Genomic DNA, 24,764 nt, shown 5'->3' on the forward strand with positions numbered 1-24,764 from the left:
GGTTTTGTTCAGCCTGACATCAAATTTATAGAATCAAGCCCATCATCTATGCCAGAAAGAAAAAGATAAATGATGAAAATGGACTGTTTCCAAGCAAAATGCCTCAATGAAATGTAATGTATGATACCATTTCATACTTGCATTCTACATGATAAAAATTAAACTTCAGCTGATCTAAAGATTTTTCCAACGTGCTTTCATTGGAGGAAAGTGATTTTATTTCTCAAATATCTGGGGTATATTTATTTCATTTTCCACAGTGAGCATGAACAATACAGAGAAGAATGCAATAGGTCAGTTTTATGAGCAGGCCTCTTCATATCGATCCTTGTCAAAACAAACCAAAGGACTCAATAAAATTCTAGCTAATAGGCAACTATACGATACATGCTTAATTTTGCTCAAATGAAATACAGTATCAGTACAAGGAAGCACAAATCAATGAATTATGTTGTGTGCTGTTAAAAGAATAATGGAGAACCCTTGGGGCTTGGCATGTTAAGAATTCTGAAAATGCCTAACCTGACTCTGCTAGTGTGTTACCCCTCCTCCCCCTGAACAAAAGAGAAACAATTCTCTATCCCACACACCCAACCCATCTAGGACACCTGAGCAGCAGCACTCAGCGGCAGCCCTGAGGCTGGGCCTGAAGTAGAGGCTGGACCTCAACTTCGATCCTAACATCACCGCAGCCACTCAAAAAGGTTGCCTTGCAGTCCCAGGATCTGCCACACACTGCTTATGTTCACATACTGCTATATTCAGATGCTGTTCTCTTTCTGTTGCTAGACCTCTGCAGCCTAACCAATGTTGTTCCAGGTCACATGAGGCCTTCATTCTTGAAGTGGCTTTGGAGAATGCGACTTTTGCAATTTCTGAAAAACACACAAAAGCATGCCCCATTCTTGCATTATTTTCAGAGGCTCCAGAAGCCCTGCAAAAGCCGTCCTTCTGCAACCTCCACACACAACCAAAATCATGCAAGAACAGGGTGTGCTTTCAAGAATAGCTGCTGCTGGGTGTTGTGAATGCTGGCGTGTTACCCAAAATGTTGTGGTGTGTCACCTTTGATACATGTGTCATAAGTTTGCCATCACAGTCTTAGAATGACTAATCACTGTTTTATCATTTATGCTAACATTGGGAGATAATGAGGTAAAATTGAAATCCTATTGTTTATTTTGTGCAGACATTAGAACTAGTTCAGAATCATTGCTCTCTGAATTGCATAAATTATAGAAAGTTTTGAAATAATGTATTTAGACTCCAAAATGGGTAATAGTATCCAAATAGAAAAAGAAAAATAGCTGAGAATAATTAGGTACACACTGGTTCCTGCATTTTCAGTATCAACAGATTCTATTCTCTTAAAAAACCCAGAACATCATATATGGAAGGCCTGCTGCTTGCTTTCCCCCCCCACAACATTGCTAAAGTATTTTAATTTGGAAGAAAGGAATAAATCAATATTTTTTTTAATGTGCAGAAACAATGTAATATCAAAAGTGTCAAACAGTCAATCTCCACAGGGGCTGGACCTCTGAATACTCTAAAATATCAGCAACTGGATTAAACTGCCTTTGATACATTTCTTGAACATTGGAGTTTTAACTGATAACTGTGGGTGGAGTCTTTTATTACTATTCTCTACAAGAATACTAAGGATAAATCATCAATTAATACTTTTTGCTGGTCTTTGCTGCACCCAGAAGTTACAGGAGTTTATAGGAAAAAGTAAAAAGGAAGGAAAATGCCACTACCTTGCTGCTATAGTCCTTTGGGATTGGGCGGCATATAAATATTTGTAAATAAATAAATAAATAAATAATAAATATTTGAAAAACAAAAGACACCCTGAATCTGATGTCTGGTGATCAGTCTGGAGAAGATTAAGCTTTCAAGACATGTACCAGTTTACAAACGCAAGATGCAAATTGGCCTCCCCAAATAACTGTTTAAAATGGTGTTTAGAATCTTATCATGAATACATTACAGTAAACACAGATGAATGTTAGATGTGAAGAAAAGGATTAGGCCTCAACACAGAAAGTGTGGACAAAGCAAGAAAACACTTCTGCACTATAAAATAGGAATTAGACCTCAGAGAAAACTAAGTTTGGAAATCAGGCAAAGCTTGAGCACGTACAAATTAAAATGCCAGTTGAATTCCTACTCTACATAGCCACTGCACTCAAAAGTCTGGGTAATAATAATGATGATGATGATGATGATGATGATGATGTTGGAAGGGACCTTGGAGGTCATCTAGTCCAACCCCCTGCTCAGGTAGGAAACCCTATACCATTTCGGACAATGGTTGTCCAGTCCCTTCTTAAAAACTTCCAGTGTTGGAGCATTCACCGTTTCTGGAGGTAGGTTAGAATCTTTCCTGCATCCTGAAATACTGCACCCAGATTTTGTTTTTTCCTTCTTCACAGTTAGGTACCATGTCCAGGAAAATTCAGAAAAACTAAAAGCCTCTAGCAAATCTCCTCTTGGTATTTAATTTTAACCATGATGTTAATTTTTTAGAGACAGAAAAGATTCATCTCAGGCCAATTGTAACACATTCAGACTTAGTACTATTTCTAGAAACTTGCATTTCAAGAAGTGCACTTTACACCCACCAATTTTACAATTTTTATACAAGAGGATATATAGGGAAAGGCTACTACATCCTATTCCATACATGTACCTTCAATTAATTTTTATGAATTCAAAGCACTTTTCTTTATAAACACAATGGTTCATTTTGCATTTTAGCACTCCCATAGCCAATTTTTATGTATAGCCTAGAAAGAAGCACTACATATTTTCAATTTAGCTTAAAACAAAAGTGAATTTGTTCAGAAAGATGTGGAGCTTTTCCCCAAATGTAATTAATTTTTTTCTACTTTACAGTCTTTGCTATGAATCTATGTCATTTTCTAAAGCTCCATCATTTTTTTCATCCAAAGTGCTTTACAAGCTTTTTATACATTTAGAAAAGAATAAAGCTTTTCTTACTGAAGTATTCTTATTAGATACTTTTAAAAATTAAAATACAAGATCATCATAATATCATCCTTATTTTCTGTCTTGAAATGCCAACGTTCTTGTTCTTTCTGATTAGATAAATTCCATCGGAAAAAGTTCTTTAAAGGAAATTTATAGTCTAGCCATTATTCGTAAAAATGTTTTTGATTCAAATATACCGGTACTTTAATATTAGTAATATTTATATTGTACAATGAAGGCAAATGACATTAGCAGCCAAAGAAATTTCTGCCTGTATCAAAAATCTATCTTAACTTATCTATTTATGGCTCTCCAGATAACTGAGAAAAAAGTGAGAGAACCATATACATCTTGTTAACATCTGATGGTGCTTAAACAAATCCAGAAAAGGTACCAAGTTTTTGTTTATTGAAATGTGAAGTTTGCTACCAAAATCCTAACACTTTTGAAATAAGGCCTTCAAGTTACATGGCTGAGGCCAAAATAATAGAGTTGTCTTACAATCCACTTTGCATAAATGAGAAAGGAAAAATAGATAACCTAAAACTAAACAAAACAGAAACCATGCCTTGCAAAAAAGTTAGAATCAGACAGAATCAAAATGAAATTTACATTAACTGAACTAATAATGATTAATTCACAATAAAAGAATCAGTTTAGTGTTAACGATTAAGGCACTGTGATAGAAATATATGTCCTGCCCATAGGCAAAAAGCCAGCTGGGTGATTTTGGGCCAGTCATTCTCTCAAATTCCTAAAAAGAAGGCAATGGCAAACCACTTTTCTTGCCAAGAAAACTTCAGAAACTAGTTCAGGAATTTGCAAGGAGTCAACATTAAACCAAAGGCAAATAATAATAACAATAATAACAACATCACTTTTAATACCTATAAAAGTACATATAGCATTCCCCTTGCACACACAGATGACTCTCATACATAAAATACACAGAAACACACTTTCTCCACTGTGTTCAGACTACTAGAGAACAGACTGCATTATTGTATAGTATAGCTCTGCTTACCTGTCCTTCAAACTTTGCAGTGCCTCCAACTGGCACCTGGATATTTCGTGGAGGTAGAATAAATGCTGGTGCTTCTGTTGAAGCTGGAGGTCTTAGAGGAGAGTGGTTTAAAGTCAAGGTGGCTTTGGAGATCTGAGTCGATACCAGTTTGACATCCCCCATGTTAAGACCTTCAGAAACATTTTTTTTAAAAAAAGAAGAGGATGCAAATATGAGCTTAACAAGCACTATTAGAAGTCACTTAAATCTGCAAACTATTACAGATGTGGTTAAAAGTATACCCCACTGAATCGGATGGGACTTTCTTCAGAGAAGAAACCCATGAACATAAATATTTACAAATAAAGTTCCATTTATTTAAGTGGAAACTGAAATCATTAAATTATGATTAGATAAAAGCCCAATAGTAAGATACAGGTAGTCTTTGAGATATGACCATAATGGAACCTGCCTATTACATTTTCATGTTACAATAGTCATTAAGTAAAGCATTTCATCTAATAAAGCCCCACCCCCTGCTTTCCCCAATGAATTGTTAAACTAATGCCCGGGTTGTTAAGTGGAGTATAAAGTGCCTCAGGGGTGGGAGAGGCCCTTGGAGGCCTAGTACAGTCAAAGACCCGCCTGACATGGTCCTTCCAAAGGCGCCGCCATGCCAATTCCTGCCCCTTGGCTCCCCACAGACCTTTTTCCACTCCCACTGGGTCTCTCCAGCCTTAGGCTCGATTCTCAGCCAACTGGGCCAAACAACCTCCCCTCATTTACTTTTTGAAGGGCTACAAGGCCTTCCACAGTCCTGGAATGAATGGCTTTTCTGTGCAGCCACATGATGCAGTTCCAGAAGTAGCTACCATTTTGTACTACCAACAAATGGCAGCCACATTCAGGTTGCCATTCCATGACCCTGGGACAAACTGCTTCATTCTGCTGTCTTAGCAAGATCTGCCTTAGCAAGGTCTGTACATCACTGCAGAAGATTTGCAGCATTGTACAGACCTCATTAAGCCAGAACAATGAAGCAATTTGTCTAGTGGGTGCCGTTTTGTTCCTGTCCATGAGTGAGTGGGAGAAAATGGCAGCCATGTTCACACTGTCACCATGTGGCCAGGGGATAACTGGAATCTTTTTTTTCTCCTTTTTGCACACAAAATTAGCAGTGTCTAAAATCCCAACCACAACTGCATATATACTAGCCTCACATTAACTGTATGTTTAGTTGCATTAAACACAACCTGCTATCAATTTACAATTTGCACTAAATTGAATATTGCATTATTTGAACTTGTATTAACTGTGACTTAGCTGTATACTCTTTGGCAATTCATGCTCTGATATTTATTAAAAGTAAATGCCCAGCAACTCTTTAAATGTTTGAGAAAATGCTTCATTTACTGTAACGTAAGAAAGAAAACCAGTGAACTTTTGATGAGATTAGATATGCTACAATTAACAGGAGGTTAAAGTTAATTATTTATCTTCCTTCATCAATACAAAAGTAAACAACAGAACATTCCTAACATGACTAACAGGTAATTCTAGGTAACTCTCGGCTGATTAAGAGAAGTGTTCGTTATAAGGAGTAAAATATTGTTTAATAGGGACATACTTCTTTATTCAAGCAATTGTTCCTTTTTAATTCTCTGATAAATTAAACCTGGATTACATTAATTGGGTCAAATGATGGGACTATCTTGTAAACTGGGCAATCCATGTTTATTTTACTAAACTGGAGAGGGGCTTCCATTAGTCACCATGTACGAAACCAATGCCAGCCTGCCAAATCACAGGATCAGAAGACTAGCTTTTTTGTGTGATTAATGTTACCTTCTGCATCTACCTGAATTAATGATACCTTCATACAGTTACACTGCTATAAGTCTTCAGGCTTTTCTCCATGCTGCTGGCATATAGGAATATTACATTTCTGTAATTAAAGATATTTCATGCAAACTATTACATAGGAGATATTAGGGGCAGGACAAACATAAAGTTGGATGTTAAAAAAATTGAATAGAACATCTGCCTTAGAGCCTATTGGCAAGGATGAAAAAGACAACAGGATTCAATTTCCAGTTTTCCATGACACCATTATATTCTAAGTAAGAGATTGCTTCCTTTCACTCATCTTACGTTAATTAAAAACAACAGCACAAAAGCAATGTGCATGCCTGAACAGGATACATCATCTATGAACCTATATCCCAGTAATAAATGCATAATGTCTTAAGACCCTGAATGGACAAAATATCTTAAAAGATAAAATACCTGAAATCAGTAATGCACTGCTTTATGAAGGATGGAAAATACAAATCCTCATAGTTTTACATGTAAGGGGATGAGAGTGAAGAAAACATGCCACATTAAGTTTTCCTGAAGTTCTGCCAACCCTAACAAGTCTATTACACCATTTATTACTCACAACTCACAACAGTCACTAGTATTACAAGTGTAATTACTCATCAGTGAAACAAGAATTAATTAAGGATGACTAATGGATTCAAGTCATTTATTCCAAAGCAGGTTTTATTTCATTACTTCATAAGAGGCCCAACGTTTATACTTTTTTGTCAAGAACAAAACATATGGATAGATATATTTAGCATAGCTAAATTAGATGTTATGTTAACAGCCCTCTGAATACTACTCCTGGGATTCCTCATCTTTTGGTTTAGAAAAAGCAGTCATGAGTGATCCTACTGAGTTTGGAACTCCATCACTGGAGAAAGAATAGTCAACCTCTCTCTGTCATTTTTTCCCCCATTATAAATGACTTTCTCAAAACTAGATATGTCTTAGGTATCAAAATGGTTTAAACTGATATTCTTGGGGTTTCATCACTTCCTTCCTCTCCCAGTTCAGTCCTCTTTCTCTTCTGAGTCTGGCCTGAGCCATTCAGATAATTTACCTGTTGAGATTCAGTCTCTTTCCAAGGCAGGGAAGGCACACTGTTTTAGCAATGGAGAGACATAAGGCATTTAACTCATGGTTTTCCAATATCAAGTTGTTTCCTAAATAAGGCTTGTTCTTCTGTCATACAAATACCAGCCTCAAAATTATTTTCTTATTAAAAAAAATTAATACTCCTGACATGTGTTTTTCTCTTTCCCTGTATAATCGTACCTGACATGCAAAAAATACTATTTTAGCTCTCTGTAGCTTTATCCCAAATTTCTTGATATTAAGTCTATTTAAAAATGATCTATGTGAGAGACGACTGACGTTAATCTTGGAAACTTGGTGTTTCCCTTTACTAAAGAGGTTGCCTAGTTTCATGCTCTAGTCTAGACTATGCCAATTGTCTAATGGGAAACTCCATTGACAGCTGAATAGGTTGCTGATATCTTATTTCAACATTAGCAACAAGTGAATATTGTTACTAGCTTGGGTAATGTTGTTATTCAAATGTTACAGAAAATGGGTCAAGTCCTCTGTTCCAGCTCCTCCAGCCTTCTTGTTTTATTCTCTAGGATTTCTACTAGAAAGTTTAGTGGAACTCAAGATTTTTTTCAAGGTTTTCGTCCTCCAATATAAGTTATACAATGTCCAGCAGGCAGCTGAATTTTCTATGGGTATTTTTTTGTCCATTTTTAAAATAGATTTTATTAAAGGTCTTGCAAAGAATATAAAAACTAACACAAACTAATGAAGGAAGGAAGGAAGGAAGGAAGGAAGGAAGGAAGGAAGGAAGGAAGGAAGGAAGGAAGGAAGGAAGGATGAAAAAGTGAAAAAAGAATCAAAAGACAGAGGGGAAAAAAGCTTCCAGTTTTTTCTGCAGAAAGTATAAGTACAATATTGGCTCTCACTCTGTTTACACAATGTCCATGGCTCATATTGGAATGGCTTTGTTTCTTATATTTTTGACAAATGAAGTTGTCTAACAGACCATTCCAATAACAAGCAACAATGATCCCTAGTGGACAACTGTGGCAATAATATCTGGAAATGTGTCTGGTAACAACAATGACACTTTTAGGAGCCTAGACCAGGGGTAAGCAACCTCGGCTCTTTTATGACTCATGGACTTCAACTCCCGGAATTCCTGAGCCAGCTGGCTCAGGAATTCTGGGAGTTGAAGTCCATGAGTCATAAAAGAGCCAAGGTTGCCTACCCCTGGCCTAGACCTAAGTCACATTAAGTTTGCATCATGGTTGTTGTATCATACAATACAATTCATGATTGTGTAAAACCACATGGTATTCATAGCAGTTACTTCATTAAGTCACTGATGCCCTAGTCCAGGGGTAGCTGGCTCAGGAATTCTGGGAGTTGAAGTCCATGAGTCATAAAAGAGCCAAGGTTGCCTAACCCTGCCCTAGTCACATCATAGCTTGACTACTGCAATATGATGCACACGGGGGTACCTTTGAAATCTACTTGGATGGTTTAGAATGCAGCACTGCAGGCAGTGATGGGCATACCTTAATATGACCATGTGACATCTGTGCTTTGAGAACTAAACTACTGGCTAGTATCTTCCAGGTATGACTTGAGGTACTGGTTAGCACTTATATAGCCCAACATGGCACAGGTCAAGGCTATGTAAGGGACCCTGATATCTGCCCAGTCACTATAAGCCAACAAAATTGATGTGTTCCAAATTCCTTCAATTAAGCAGTGCTATTTGTTGGGATGCCGAAAGTATGCCTTCTCTTTTGGGGCACCTACCTTTTGGACTGAGATCACCTTGAAATTTTATGTGTCTCCCACCTATGAATCTTGAAGACCTGGTTGTTCTCCCACATCTTGGATTAAGAGGGTTTTGTTTGATATGATTTTGTCTGTTTTTGTACAATATCTGAATCCCACTTTTTCTTTTGTATCATACTTTCACTATTTAGTATATTATGAGCTATACACTGTTTATTGTAAATTGTGTTATTGTGTTTGTGTAATTAAAGAGAAAGATGGGGTGCTACTATAATGAAGAAAACCACATAAATACATAAACAATACTTAAATTAATAGCAAATTTAAATATACTGGGTGAGATACTGAGCTACTGATAAGAATAATCTGCACCATCTTTTAAAACTCTGTTTAAAAGGTAGTTTAATTTCTCTTCTTTACTGTTCTTCTTTACTGTTCCTTGTTCATGGGATTTTCATTATCAGTTTAACAGCTTTGGGTGAGCATATGCAAGAAAGGAACTCCCTAGTTATATTCAGTATTCTTTTATTCTTAAAATATTGCTATAGAAAGTTTTGGAAACACTCAAAAATAAGTTACAAAGAATAGTATATATTTGTAATAGCCAATCTCAGTTCTAACAAACAATTTTTCTAGAGGAATCAGTAAAAATGGGAGCAACAATAAATCTGACTGCTGTTACTCTGTTTTTACTTTTAAATGGTCATATGTACAGTATTTCCTTTCCAGGATTTTATCTTGAATATTTCTAACACCCTTTCATATAATCTGGAGATCTGCTTTATAGGAAGTACAGCTCAGCATAATAAAATCTATGTTTTATTTATTTGTTTGTTTGTTTGTCTTTGTGCTTGTTTTATAATGGAGAAAGTTGTTTGTGTAAGTATGATTGGTGTTATATAGCACCATGCATCAATGTAGGGGTGGTTAGTACAAAGAAATAGTCATCACGGACCCAGATACATGAAATATCTGTATGAAATGGGTTGTACATAGGTTCTGGATATAAATACCTTGCCTTAATGGGAAGAAAGTATTTAATCTAGATTTTATTATTTTGGCTTCAGCAGAGAGTATCACCTATTTCTGAGCCAAATTCCAGAAATTAAACAAGATCACATTTGATTGGTACAATATATGGACTGAGGATTTCCAGAAAATTCCAAGGTTGTTGGTGAAACTCCTTTATCAGAGCAGACCTTCTGAAGACAATATTTTAACAATTTTGGTGAAAGCAGCATTGCAGGCAAACTGAATCTGTATGCTTTTCCCAACAGAAAAGATCACAGCAGCAGGCTATTGAATTGGAAAGGCTGAGGGACTGTGTGGGAAGATGTTTTTAAGTGATGCATGAAACACCAAGCAGGAGCTGGGAAGAAGAAGATAGAGCAAGCATTTCCTTTGGTGAGAAAACAAATCCCCATCAGCACAACCTATTTGTTGTAAACTTATTTTATTCCTAAAGAGAAAGAGAGAAAAATGCAAAAAGGTTTTCTAAAAACGATGAACCAAAACTTCTGAAAATGCAGCACAGAACAATACTTCCATAAATACAGTGTTGTGCAATTGATAAGAATGCATTCAGAATAAATTTTAGGATTAAGCTAGCTGGTAGACTTCCATCAATTAATTTATTTTGTGTAGCAAAATGCCATTATGTATTTCCATTCAATGTCTCTATTTCAATAAATTAAGTTGTATAAGATGTTTACTTTTAAAAACTTTATGGAACTAATTGTTACTCCTCCCTTTCCACCAACAAAATTTTAAATCTGTTTTATATTTTTCATTCTCCTTCCGGCTGCTAAACGTTATTTTCATGAATGGTCAGGATTTTAGTAAAGCACAACTTCCTAATGGGCTTTAAGCAACAAAAACTAATCCAGATGTTTCCACTAACACTATAGGATAGATGTGAGAGGCGGACTGTTGAGGAACAACATGAATAGGTTTCTTCTTTTGAGATTAGAGAGTGCTTGCACTTAAAGTGGTATATAAGTCTCATAAATAAATAAATTTGAATATTGGACAAGACTTAAGGTTAGCTTTGTACTGATAAAAAAAGGTGCACACAGAATAACAGGATTGGAAATAGAGACCTTGGAGGTTTTCTAGCCCAACCTGCTGCTTAGGCAGGAAACTCTATACCAGACATGTCAAACTCGCGATGTCACGTGACATCGCGCAACATATCGGGGCTTTTTTGCTGTTGCCGGCAATGGGGTGGGTGCGGTCCGATATGATGAAACCAGCCCGTGGGCCGCCAGTTTGACACCCCTGCTCTATACCATTTCAGAAAAATGATTATCCAATCTATTCTTAAAAACCTCCAGTATTGGGAATACCCACAACTTCTGGACACAAATCATTCCATTAATTAATTGCTCCAACAATTAGAACTAGTTGTTCTAATTCCTCCTTGATTCTAGATTGGATCTTTCCTTGATTAGTTTCCATCCATTCCTTCTTGCCCTGCTTTCAGGTTCTTTGGAGAATAGATTGACCCCTCTCTTCATGGTGGCAGCCCTTAGATATTTGAACACTGTTACATAAAATATCATATATATAATTTGCAGCTTTACTAGATTGCTGCTGAATGCAGTTTCCTTTTAAATCTCTGTAATGGACAAAATTTATCATTTATGAAATAACTATAACTGTGGTTTTCCACATGCTGATGTTGTAAATAAATAAATAAAAAGACTACCTGGCTGATGACCACAATTGAGCCCAAAATTTCTGTTGCTAAGTAAGACATTTGTTAAGTGCGTTTTGTCCCATTTTATGACTTTTCTTGCTACAATTGTTAAGTGAATCACTGCAGTTGTTAAATTAGTACCACAGCTATTAAGTGAATCTGGCCTCACCATTTGACTTTGCTTGTCACAAGGTCACAAAAGGGGATCACGTGACCCCGGGACAGTGCAACCGTCATAAATATGAGTCAGTTGCCAAGTATCTGAATTTTGATCATATGACCATGGGGATGCTACAATGATCATAAGTGTAAAAATTGGTCATGTCACTTTTTTTCAGTGTTGTTATAACTTCGAACGGTCAATAAATGAACCGTTTTAAGTCGAGGACTATCTGTAATGCCTGAGTTTTTGTGATTGCACGTCCAATTAAAATTGTTCAGAGATTATTTTCTTTCCAAATAAAAATTCTGTGTCTGAGAGACCCATTATTCCCAATTAAAAGAAAGCAGTCTCTATCAAAGATTATAAAAGCATACTTTCTGCATATTGAACATGGTCATTAGCAGCATACATTAGATTCCTCATATATTTCAAAACTGTTTTCTAACCAAGGAGGAATAGTGAGAATGGATGGGAATAAATAGAAGTAATGAGACATAAAAACAGAGAATTAATCACTGGAGAATTCTTGGGTTCAGTCATCATTAGGCCTGGTTATGTCCTGGTAATAGCTGTCTGCTCCTGAGAGAATCTTGAAAGTATTTGGGTAAAGTTAACAGAATGTGAGTAACCGAAAGCAGCAAGTCAACGAGGACTTTTACGGCTCTACCATAAAAAGTTAAAGAGAAAAGTTTTTTAAAGATGGGATTTTCCTTTTCCTTTGAGGTTTTATGAGCCCAAGTATAAATCTATATTCTGATACTCTGTAAATCATTTGATTATAGGGAAAGCTGAGACAAACACAATACCCCTGTGGTACATACAGTAGAAATTTGTCAGGGCAAGAATGTATTTCGATAATACAAACAACACTCTCTTATGAAGCTATTAGAAGAACTTCTTCACCCAAAACTCCCAAATTTCATTTAGGCAATGATAACACTCAATATTGCAAAATTTAATACTTAAAATGTCCCGATGACTAGAAATAGAGTACAAAACTAGGAAAGGCACTGAAAACAAGCACTGTAAATTATGAATTACCTGCCTGGTTCCAAAAACAATCCTCAAAAATTATACAAATTGCTATAATAAATGAAATGAGCATTGGAGTGTTTACATTCTCATGTATAAAATACTAAAAGCTAAGCATATTTTAAAAATTATAAAAAGCATAAAATGTAGAATCAGACTAAGACTAATTGAACTGAGAGGTTTCCTCATGCACAAATAAAAAAGGCAGAAAATGTTTTCTGTATACTTCCGTAGTCACAAATGGAAATAATTCTGATTACAATGAAATACTTCTGATGCCAAGAAGGAATCCATCATATTACAGAATTTCCAGATCAGATATACAAAAAAACCCTTTTTCTTTAATAGGTATGTAAAGAGAAAAAATGTTTGCATAGGCAGCTTCTTTCATCAAAATACTTTTTTTATCAGACAGTTAAAAGGCCCAGAAGTACTGAAATAAGTCAAACCTGTCATTTCCAATCATATTCCATAACTGGAGATAGCCCTAATAAATAAATCCCAAATCTTTGGCTCTACCCACTTTTGCTCTAGGCGTGCCAACAAAGCCTTAACTGATTTGTCCAGCATGGCCTATAACATTTGTTTGGACAAATTCCAAATTCCATCTTAGCTTTCTTCTTTGTTTCTGGAATAAAATCTGTCCCACTATGCAGAAAACCAAATTCTCTTTGAAATAAGGCATCAAACATGTTAATGTTTTAATCCCTTATTTCAAAGAATTTACGCACAGGGTAAATGTACACAAATCCCTTGTTCACAGGCCACCTGCAGATACAAAACATCTGGGTCTCATTTTGTTTGTTTAAAAATAATACTTCTTTCTGTATCTTCCAGTACATTAGATTCACTTGGAGAGACCCCCATGGCAAGATTGAGTATACTATATTATACAAAAAAACCAAACTGTTTCTTCTGCCTTCTCTATTTCATAAAACTGGTTTTCTTTAAATATTTTATGAAGATTTGGCATTGCTGAATTTAACCAGTTTTAATTCTTTGTTGGTCTTCCAAGATACTGATGAAAACCGTCAAATAGGCAGACTTTATAATGTTGTGAATTATGATTTATAGCTTACTATATTGTTTGGTTTCTCTAATAAACCATGATAATGCAGATTACACCTTTCCATGACCTTCAAACCCATTAACTGAATCATCAGGAAACAATAAAGTATACCTTCTTTGGCTCCCAGCCTAAAATCCATTTCAAATAGTGGAGTCATACCAACATCTTCTTTCTTGGATTAATCTTATTTATTTGCAACTTCTGAAAAATATTCACATATGTGAAAATACACAAAAATCAAACTCGTTTTCACAAAAAATATAAGAGATTTTCAGAAAAACTAATTCTTTCTAGCTTTATACCACCATAACCCTGCAAAAAAAAAAAAAAAAAAAAAAACCCAATCCATGCTCTGTGAAAAATGAAGATCCAAACTACTGCTCAGGCATCTTGGCTAGGTTGCTTCCAACTCCTCAAAAAGATTCCACTCCCCTAAGCTAAGAAGTTCTTAAATAGCTGAGCTCTTCTTATCAACAGGATATGTTTAATATGTAACTTAAGCATAACCATGTATACTTGAAAGATCATTGCTGCTGTCTTTTCCACAGTGGAAAACAGAAGCAATTTTTTCCTTCTGTTCTAACAATCTTTTAAATAAAGAAAATATCAACACATTTCCTCAAGTTTTTAATTTTTGTAATTAAATTAAATAAACTTCTTCCTGGTCAAGTTTTTATTTGTGTCTCAGTTTTCAATCCAACATTTTTCTATTTATCACCATCTTTCTAGAATTGGATTGTAAGGAAGAAAGACTGGATTATCATTCCTCAGTGTTTGTAAAACAATTTATCATTCACTTAGTCTGGCTTGTTCAATCTCATTTTCTGAGTTTAGATAATAAACTGGGGGGGGGAAATACACACACACACAAACAACATACTTGACTAAAATGTGATTGGATAATTGGTACTTCAGTATATGCTGTGTGAACTTAGCGAGTGAAATTTGGTTTCTTGCCTGTCATTATTCTACTCACTCTAAGTTTGCATAGTTTGCAATAAAATCTTCCTTCCTATTCCGCAATAGAACAGAATATATGTTACTCAGAGCTGACTCTGAGCTTGATTGATTGTTTGAAGATGATTCATTATCTGACTAAGTAACATCAACAGTGAAAATGCTGTGAGGTATGCTCTTTCCCTTGCCAGTATTGGTGGGGTGAGATGTTGGCTGTTAGAGAGGATGTATTGTGGTCTTTTTGTTTTCCTTTACTATTTTTATTATCTATGTGTCTGTTGATGCTGATCCAAGCTTCCAGGAATTCTCTAGTGTTTTTAGATTTAGTTTTTTTCATAACTCTCACAATTTTTCAGTTGAAACTATGTTTGTCCATGTGTTGTGAAATTAAGTTTTCACATTTTGGATTACTAGTTGGTGTTCACAGGTGCACTTTTACATTACATGTTGTAAATTGCTCCTGTTTTTCTTCTTGGACTACTGGGTCTTTTGAGTCACTTAAAATGTTTTGGAGAGTTTAATTTGGTCTGTGTGCCGTGGTGATGCTGTATGCAATAATCTACTGAATGTTTTTGAGATTTTATGTATATAGTGTTGCTCTTTACATAGCTTACATCTTGGTTGTGCTGTGGTGGGTTGAGTTGTAAGGCACTTTTTAAATAAAGCTGTGTAGGTATCAATTTTGTTGGAAGATATTGTACTTCATAGATGGTCTCTGTTCTTTTTCTCATGTTCTGAGTTACTGCAGTGCATTTGTCCTCGTCTGAATAATGTTCTCACACACCTCCTGAGAAGGTTGATTGATACTTTGATAATGGAGCACTCGGTTAGGGTGGGTTTTTCAACACACTTGCATTTCCAATTTACTGCCATTTCCTCTATTAATTAGGAGCTCCAGGAAGATTAATGTGTGGTTGTTTTCTTCTCCCCTTGTGAATATTATTGCTCTGAAGTTATTGTTCATTGTTTCATGCATCTTCTCTAATTGCTCCCTTTTTATTATGATAAAGGTATTGTCTACATACCAGATCCATGCTTCTGGCTGCATGTGTGAGAGTGTTGTAGTTTGTAGATGCTGCATTGTGGTCTCTGCTTTGAGTTCTCAGAATATTGATTCCCATGGATATCTGATTTATTGGTTCTTAAATTTTTTGAGGGCTGCTCTGTCATCTGCTTTGACTCTGATTCTGCATTCTTCTAATCTGTGGTATGATTGTCTGCCTTATCTTTTCCTGAACCTCTGTGACAAGTCCTGTTATTTTAAATGCTGCTTCTAAAACAGATTAGAATTGTCTATAGTCTGGATGAGATCTTTCTGAGGGATATTGTGTTTTGTGGTAGATACTGGGTGGTTGGACCATCTATTTGCAGCCTACACCCAGATAGCAAGGATTAACACTAGACTAACAATTAAGCAGAAAACAGTACCCTAATCAAGGAACTATCAGGAGAAAACCACACCTACACAAATACTGGCAGGGCAAGCTTCTGTATATAAACAGGGAGCAAAACTCACATTCATTTACACTGATGATGTTATCTAGTTGAGTAATGAAACATCTGCAAACAACCCATCTCAGAGAATAGCAAGGACTCTCAATATTTTTATTGCTTATCAAAGTATTGTAAAAATCCATGTTAAAAGATATTGGGTGCATAGTGCATCCAGCAGAACGAATTCTAAAAGGGCTGATATGACACTCCTCTGAAAATAAGTTAGTTTCTAAATTATTTTACCAGTATTAACATTATGCTTAATACAACTTTTTCAGGCTAGATGGATTACAATCACCAAACATATAATAGTCAATGTATATATTATCAGAAGCAACTATTTTACTATCAGAGCTGTGCAAATGTTAAAAATAGTTTGGCAGAAGTGCTTTAGAATAGCAGCAGCTCTCTGCTATTCATTAAATAAGCCTATCTTTTCGAGCTTCAGAAAAAAGTTATGAAATTTAAGAATCATGTTATGAATCAACTCCTTAAAGCCGTGGCATCTTGTTTCAAGTTTACATGGAAAAAGACATATGGGTAATCCTCATTTAGCCAGTACAATTGGGATTGGAAACATGGCCATTAAGAGAAGTGGTCATTAAGTGAAACCGTGACTGATCTTACTTCAACTTTCCTTTGCTTTACAGACCTGTGAAGATCATAAATATAAGGACTGAGCACAAAGTTACTTTTTCATCACTGCAAATAGTCATTGGTCAATGGAATTGCTATATAGGGTTTAATGAATAACATACAATAAGTGGTGCACTACTTGCATTCATGTAAACTCCAAAGTACTGTATTTTTCCTTCTATAAGACACATCCTTGTATAAGACGCTCTGGCATGTGACTTCCAAGCTTACAGCAAAAAAAGTCAGCACTGGGAGACGCCTCCCAGCCGGCCCCACCCACCTAACCAGCATCCGGCAGGATGAGCATGCATAGTCAGTTCACAGCAGCAGCCTTCTGACCCTGGTAAACAAACTGATGTGTCAGCAAGGCAAGGGAAGCAAAGGCAGGTTTTAAACTCCCCGCCGTTTCTCCGCGCCAATCAGCTGTTCCAAATCTACTAATACAAAAATAACAATAACAACAACAATAATATGGGAAGTACTCAAAATGCCAAATCCACTCTGAACATCTGATCGACTGTTGATGAACCATAATAATCTCCATAATGTTGGCTGAGACTGCTGAAAATCTCCATAGAATCTCGATTAAAAGTTTCTCAGGCTTGATCTCTGGTGAGCAGGAGAAGATATATCAATCCTTGTTGCTCTGCTTTTCCTCTTACACCAAGATAAATCAAAAGGCTTTAAGCCTTTTACTATTCTAGTGTTCAGTACTTCTAAAAATTTACTTACATCATACCCATTTAGTTAGCTATTAATAATTTGTTTACTGACCTAGCACATTGCAATTTGTAAGCCTTATTTTAGGGTTTAGCATGACTATTAGGGTTACCAGATCTGGGCTGGAAACCCAGATGACCACTAGGTGGCAGCAGTAGAATACAGAAAATTTGTACTCTTTATTGCCATCTATTTGTCATCCAGAATTCAGCAGCCAAAATCCAATAATCCTAAATACAAGGTATGAACACAGACAGTGACCACTTGCTGAGCCATGTGCAAATAGAGGTAAATAGTCGACCTTCTAATATTGTTACTCAATGATACTTTTTAAACTAACTACAGAATATTTGCTCTAAAATAATTATAGTTAGATGAACGACATACGAGAAATAAAGCTGCCTCTCTGCAACTATTGACATGCAACTTAAATAACTTCAGTGAGGTCATGTACGCAGTAATTCATGAAGGAACACTAGAAAGCATGTTTGTCCAAAAGCAGCTAATTCTTAGTTAGTTTCTTTAAAATTAAGTCCTTTGAACTGTGAGATTGCAATGGGCCTACTGAAAGAACTACCTTGATAGAATTTTCTTATAATTTCCAACCCCAAAACAATCAAGCAGCTCAGTCAGAAAGGATCAAAACCCAGAAAGAATGCCAGCAGAGTTCTGCATGATATACTTCCGGTGGAACATGTCATTCATTAGACAAGCCACTTTTATTACAATGGTCAAATGAGACAAGCAAGAAATCCTCCAAATATCCCCGATAGCACCACATCTGTTAAATTCCCATACAAATCTATTTACATATTGTTCAAGTAACTTCTGCCTTTGCACCCAACATTTTAAAACTGCGTGCAGATAATTAAACAAAATCTTTCTTAAAATCACAACAAGAATATAATGTTGATCACGTTAGCCAAAGAGGCTAAGTACTCCCAAAGTTGTACTTCAAATTACAAAAACATTCATAACCTAAGGTAATATTGATTGCAACAGGCATCCCCATTTATAAAGATATCAGTGATGAAATAAAATATTTTAAAATGGCAAAGATTTACAGTAGACTGTTCCTTTCATTAAACTGGGGAGTATGTGTTTGTGAGGGGGATCATCCATTTTTCTACTATGCTGCTTTTCTTCCACGCTAACTTTAAAAAGCAGAGAAGACAGTATGTGTCATATCTATGGACATAAAGAAGGAATTACAAAGTCCTCTCTTAATGTAATAGTGGGCATACAGAAAGCCTGAAACAGGAATAATGAAGGCTCTTCAACAGATGTTGCCTCTATCTAGTCCAGTCAGAAATGTCAATGATACATTAACTTCAGAGAACACATATGTTAGAAGCTATAGATTAATTGCCTTAATTTATTCCTGACAGTACACTGAAAAAGCAAAAAATCATATTTTAATGTTGATTTTAAAGAATGTATTTTAGTTTTAATAAAATGGTCTCAATAAAAATTGTTTAGTTCCCAGTTATAGAACACAGTGCTTCCAGTTCAGCAAACCCCATATATCCACACTTTTTTTCTGGAGAAAATCTAACCCCCTAATAACTTTGTTATAGTTGTGTCATCTGCCTATGAATTTTCCATAGTATGAAGAAACATTTTAATGTACAGAACAACTATCTGTCTTTTTCTTCTTTATCCATATTCTAATTCATCCTCTGTTCTAAAGAACTTAAATTAATTGAATCCATTGGGATTTATGTTATAAAGTCAATTGTTTCTAATACTAAAAGCCATGGCTGTTCTAAAAGTGAAAAATAGTAAATAAAGCAGACAACTTATTCTCAATTATATTTTCAGGGCTGTATATTAAATCAGATCATTCCCTGGCTATGACTATATTCCCATAACATGCTTAACTGAGTCAGCAAGGAAATGTATTAGTGTAGGAATTTAAAAAAAAAAAAGGTTAATTGACCCAGTTAATTAAACCCAAGCAGATTAGATTTAGCCTTTGGTCCAATCTTGCATAAAGTTAAATTCACTCCCCATTAGATGACAGTGAGCTTATCAAACTCTTAAATCCTCCTAAAATTTATACAAAGTCCTAGAGAGGCCCTGTGAAAATGAGCCCACTCTAGGTACTCCTTTTCCTTTTGCCACAAGCAAAAGTAGATGAGAGATGTATCACCCCCTGTCCTCAACTTATATCCCTATTGTACAGTATTGCAGTTCTCTTCCAATCAGACATTCCACTACAAAGAATATTCCACTATAAACACTTTTCTTGCTCCTTTTTTTGTTTTGGCTTGCAGAAAAAGGCCCTATGCTAGAATGGGAGTCAACCCACTTCAACTGATTGTTGGCTGCTTGGTTTTTGAGGCTGTCTTTTTTTTTTTTCTGATTGCCTCTGAAGGCCAGGTAGTGCGAAATATATGCAATTGGTTGGCCACTGTGAGAGCTGGACTAACTGGACCAGGGTCCAATCTAGAAGAACAATGCTTATGTTGCAGTCCCACAAGCAAACCATGTCTGTGAAGTCACTGCAACAATTTGCAGCCACACTAATATTTAGCTCTATGGAAATTTAAAAATTACCAGAGTCTTATGGGAAACTTCTTCATCCAAAGACATACTGTGCCATCGTAAACTGAACCAGTGACACTGTGACCCAAGCTGTTAGCCCTATGGCAGGTTGGCTGCCTGGGTCATTCAGGCCTCAGAAAGCAAGTATCACGGGAATAGGATGATTTTGATGATGATTTTGATCCTTTCCATTTTAAGATACCGCAGAGTGAATCACAGAGGCCTTTTTCAGAAGCATTTTTAAAGCAGGCTCCAAATGTAACAGCACTGCTGATATGAATATTTTTAAGGAACAGACAGACTCTTACAGCTTGCCATTATTTGGTAATATGGCTAACTTCCCATGATCTTCAAGCTATCCATTTACAAAGAATTCACTAGAGTGGTAATGATTTTGAATACTGGAAAAATACATTAAGTTCTTGGAACTAAGCAACGTGTTCATAGATTTTTCTGCTCCTTGGAATCCTTCACTTCTCCGGGAGTTTTAGTATTTAACAGCAGCCGACAATTGCATCATCCTGTTCAGTGGAGAAACAAAATTCACTGGAGAATACTGGAGATAGAAGTATTAATCATCAAAGTTAAATTAAAAGCATTGTATTTTTATCATGTGCCACAGGTTCCATTTTAAATGTTGAGAGGGAACCAAATGCAACTTCTGGAACTCTGCAATTATATACAAATACTTGTGTTTGAAGATGGACAAATCAGATCAGGAAAGAGATTAGATTCCTATCATTACAAAATATATTCAATGCATCTCAAGACATTTTTTTAACAGAAAGTAGTATTTCATGCCAATTATATCTCGAACAAAATCTTGGCTTGATTTTATTGTATTGTTCTACAGTTTGTTTTTTTCTAGCTTCAAATATCATGCTAATCAGAGGGGGGCTCAACTTTTTTTAGTCTGATGAACAGTTTAGAAGTTTCAGAATGTGACTCTCACAAATGACTGTCACTATTGGCACAGCTCTTCACAAAACATCCAATGACAGGAGTTAAGCTAGCAAGATTATGTGTTAAAACCTCGTACCAGCACTTCCTTCAAAGTACTCTATAGCTACCAAGACCATACATTATGTCTTTTATTATAAATGATTTTATTCCAGAAAGTTGTCCTTTAGATTTATTTTTCAAAAACTCACTTTTGTCTTTTATTTTGGTCATTTAATTTTTATCATACAAAGAGTACCATTTAAAGCACAGTTTCCATATTCATATAAAAATATGGAAATTGAATTGTCTATGTAACATGAATTTACATATGTTGTTTGATTTGGGATATTTTTTATTTGAATATGTCTTTTTTCTAAAGTTTTTATTAGTTTTTCTCTTGAATTTTTCTTTGTAAAGCAAAATTATAAACAATATTTTTATCCTTATGAAACTCTTTTAGATTTGCCACTTTTTAGGTTTATTTTTTATTTTTTCCAAGAAAATATGGACACTGTATTTATACTTCTATTTATCACTCACCTTTTAAATGTGTAAATCCATAAAGCATTTACCCATCTTTTTATTTCCAAAGAATACCTATGGAATCTATGTATATAGAAGAACAGAAATAAAAATGTTGGTGAAGGCTAGTATTTCAGATGATAAAAGGATCTAATGTTTTACTAAAACAATTTAAAAATAACACAAAGTGAGGTAGAACATGAAGTGGCCAATGTCAAACAGGGCACAAGGGGAGCCATAGTAGCCCCACAGTCTGCGGCCACAGTAGTAGCAAGTGTGTCATGGTCTAAGCCATACTGTAATGTAGTTTGAGTTTGACTTAGAATGTTATGTTACACCTGTCACTGTAGTTTGTAAATTATGGATAATATTATTGCATTCATCTAGCTGATTGCAGTTTATTCAAGAAATGATTGCTTAACTAATGGATTCACAAACCATACTATGTTTTAACCTGATTTATAAGACAATAAGTCAAGATATCTGGGTTCGTGTAGTATTGTTAAGATACACTATGATTTATAAATTATAACGACATATTCTCCTGATAATTAGAATTAATTGAAGTTCACAGTTTTAGAATTAGACTGAGAGCTACACTAAATGTGGTTCAAATTCATGTAGGATAGATGCTCAATTGGGTTCCTTTTAGGAGCATGGTGGATTGGGTTACTTATACTAAGTCAAAGACGTACATATAGTCTAATTTGATTGAACCTTTCTATATTGTTCTTATTTCTGAAAAATAATGCTGATATTACATTAATAATTTGAAGGTGGACGGTTTTGGATTACACAGAAACAGCTTTCTGACATTTACCTCATGGAGATTGATGTGTACTGCTTATGATGCTGACACATCATTTTGAGCAAAGTTCAGTGGAACAAAACACTTTCACCTGCCATCTTCTCCTTTGTAACCCAGAGCCATAACATTTATAAAACATCAGCTACAAATTGTGTTCAGAAACTCCATACAGGCCACACCACAGTCCTGTTCCCTCAGTCCTTGATTCTTATGTTACGTCTCCTGGCAACATCACAGGTCATTACATGAAAAAGACCAATCGACCTTCTTTTTTTTAAAAAAAACACAATCCAGACAAAAGGAAACATATCTCACAATGAAACAATATGCAGAGTCAAAAATTATCCTTCTTCTGATAGGAATCTTTCGACACAGTAAGATCAAACAGTTTGCAAAACCCTTTGATGGCAATTTAATTCCTTTAAATATGCACAAGGTAATTGGGAACACATTTTAAAATACTTGAGATTATAAAATGGTAGCTCTGCAGCTGGTCAGAATAAATAATGTTGAAATATTTTTCTTATGGGTTTATAATCCAACAGTGTCCTGCCAGTGGAACAGACAAACTCCACTGGCAAATAATTTTTTCCTTCTTCTCTACAATTCATCTTCAAATCTCCAGATCTGCTTGAGAGAGTTCAGGGACACTGTGAAGTATTCTTGGAGACATGGAGAGAAGAAGTGAAATGAGCTTCATGTGCATAATGTTGCATTTAGCCAGGAACAATTCTCCCTTACAAATTAAAATCTCACATTAACACACTAATCTTTACAGGTAGTCCTCAATTTAGGACCACAATTGAGCCCAAATTCTATGTTGCTAAGTGAGAAATTTGTTGTGAATTTTGAGGTAAGTTGGGCTGAGAGTGAGTGACTGGCTGTCACTCTTAGCTTTCTGGCTTTCATGGCTAAAGCAGGACTTGAACTCAAGGTCTTCCACTTTCTAGTCCGGTGCCTTAACCAATAGACTAAACTAGCTCCTTTCCATGCTAAGCACACTCCAAATATGTGGGTTTCAGTTTCCAGAACTGTTAGCAATGGCCACAGTGGCTGGGAAACTTTAGGAGTTGAAGGTCTTAGACTGCTTCCAGGTTGGGAAAGTCCAAAACATTAACATTTCTATTTACATTAACCCTGTTTTATTCGTTCTGAGATCATGGTGTAATGTTCTTCCTTTATAAGAAATTATCAACTGGAATTTAAATATGAAATATTTCCATTGCGATAGTTGGGAGTTTCCAGCATGACAATTGCAAAACCTCTTCTCAAAAAGGCCCATTGCTATTTTAAAACTAATATGGACATTAATTCAAATTAATATGTTAACTAATTAATGGAGATGACTACCGTTACCCACTCTACCTGGCTTTATGGTGAGCGTAACCCTTCATGTCACAGAGGCTTTGATGTACCCAGAGCTTGTATTTTTTCAAGCATGATCTCTGGCGTGTAAGCAAAGTGCAGATTGACCTCAACTCCTCCTGCTGCAGGAGGAGTGGCTTTGTTCTTTTGGAAGAGGACAGGCAATTCTCTAGGGAAAAGGAGAAAAGCAAGAAGCAGGATGCTGGGTCAGAGAGAAGTAGAAAGCTAAGGTCATGCTCCTGTAGCTCCGGGTTAAAAGCAGGAATTCCAGAAAAAGAGAGATTCCAGGTAAAATGAACCAGAGGAAGAATTCAAGGGTCTGGGTTGTTGTTTTTTTCCCCCAAATTTAAATAGATAACTATCTAGTTGGAATTGATATACATTTTATCTTTGTTTTGATCCATGTGCATTGCACCCATTTTATGTTTCTGCATAATTTAAGAGTATTATGTTTTCTGTCAATTTGAACCCAATACTTAGGGAATCAGTGGTATTGATCTCATAAAAACTAGTTTTTCTTTGCAGAGAACAGATCAACACCTTTTCAACTTCTGCTGGAATGCTTATGTTTATTTTTCTATGGTCCTTTGGACCTATTTTTGGTTTTCTTCTGTTCATTTCTACTCATTGGGTATGCAGCCTGGAACAACGCTTACTTTATCTTTTCCAATACTGATTATCTACTGTCTAACATTTAAAATTACAATGGGCTTTTCTAGAATTAAATGTTTTTTAAGAGTTGGGGCAATGACACTGGAATATAAACTGAGAACAAACCCTACAATCAGCCCTAATGATGTTACCTAGTTTGGGTAACAAGATGTCTGCAAGAAAACAACAGAAGGGAGGAAGGAAGGAAGGAAGGAAGGAAGGAAGGAAGGAAGGAAGGAAGGAAGGAAGGAAGGAAGGGAGGGAGGGAGGGAGGGAGGGAGGAAATCAGTCATTTATATTTAAATGAAAATATCTGATGTTTAAAAGTCAGCAAGAAAACCACTCCCTGTAAAATTAGCAGTCATGTGGAAGGCACAAATTAAAGGTCAGGGACAGATAAGCACCTTTCTTTAGGTCTAATTCTGCATCCAATCATGATGATGTGACCTAGGGACTGGGATTATGTTACACTAAGCCTTAGTGTAATTCAAT

At 35.7% G+C, this 24,764-nt stretch overlaps 1 protein-coding gene across 6 annotated transcripts in view; it reads right to left on the minus strand.

Moving 5' to 3' along the window:
* MYLK (myosin light chain kinase) overlaps positions 1-24,764 on the minus strand; it is an 82,335-nt gene that overhangs the window by 39,988 nt on the left and 17,583 nt on the right. For 5 of the 6 annotated variants that reach the window (XM_039323788.1, XM_039323791.1, XM_039323792.1 and 2 more), the window contains one exon: positions 4,022-4,191. In XM_039323788.1, coding sequence (XP_039179722.1) covers positions 4,022-4,191 — 170 coding nt within the window. Of the gene's footprint in view, positions 1-4,021; positions 4,192-13,741; positions 13,927-24,764 lie in introns of those variants that run through there. The other variant, XM_039323789.1, reaches the window with a different exon arrangement.

Source organism: Crotalus tigris, unplaced genomic scaffold (assembly GCF_016545835.1).
Source record: "Crotalus tigris isolate CLP2741 ecotype Arizona unplaced genomic scaffold, ASM1654583v1 scf7180000024282.1769268, whole genome shotgun sequence".
NCBI classification, from domain to species: domain Eukaryota; kingdom Metazoa; phylum Chordata; class Lepidosauria; order Squamata; family Viperidae; genus Crotalus; species Crotalus tigris.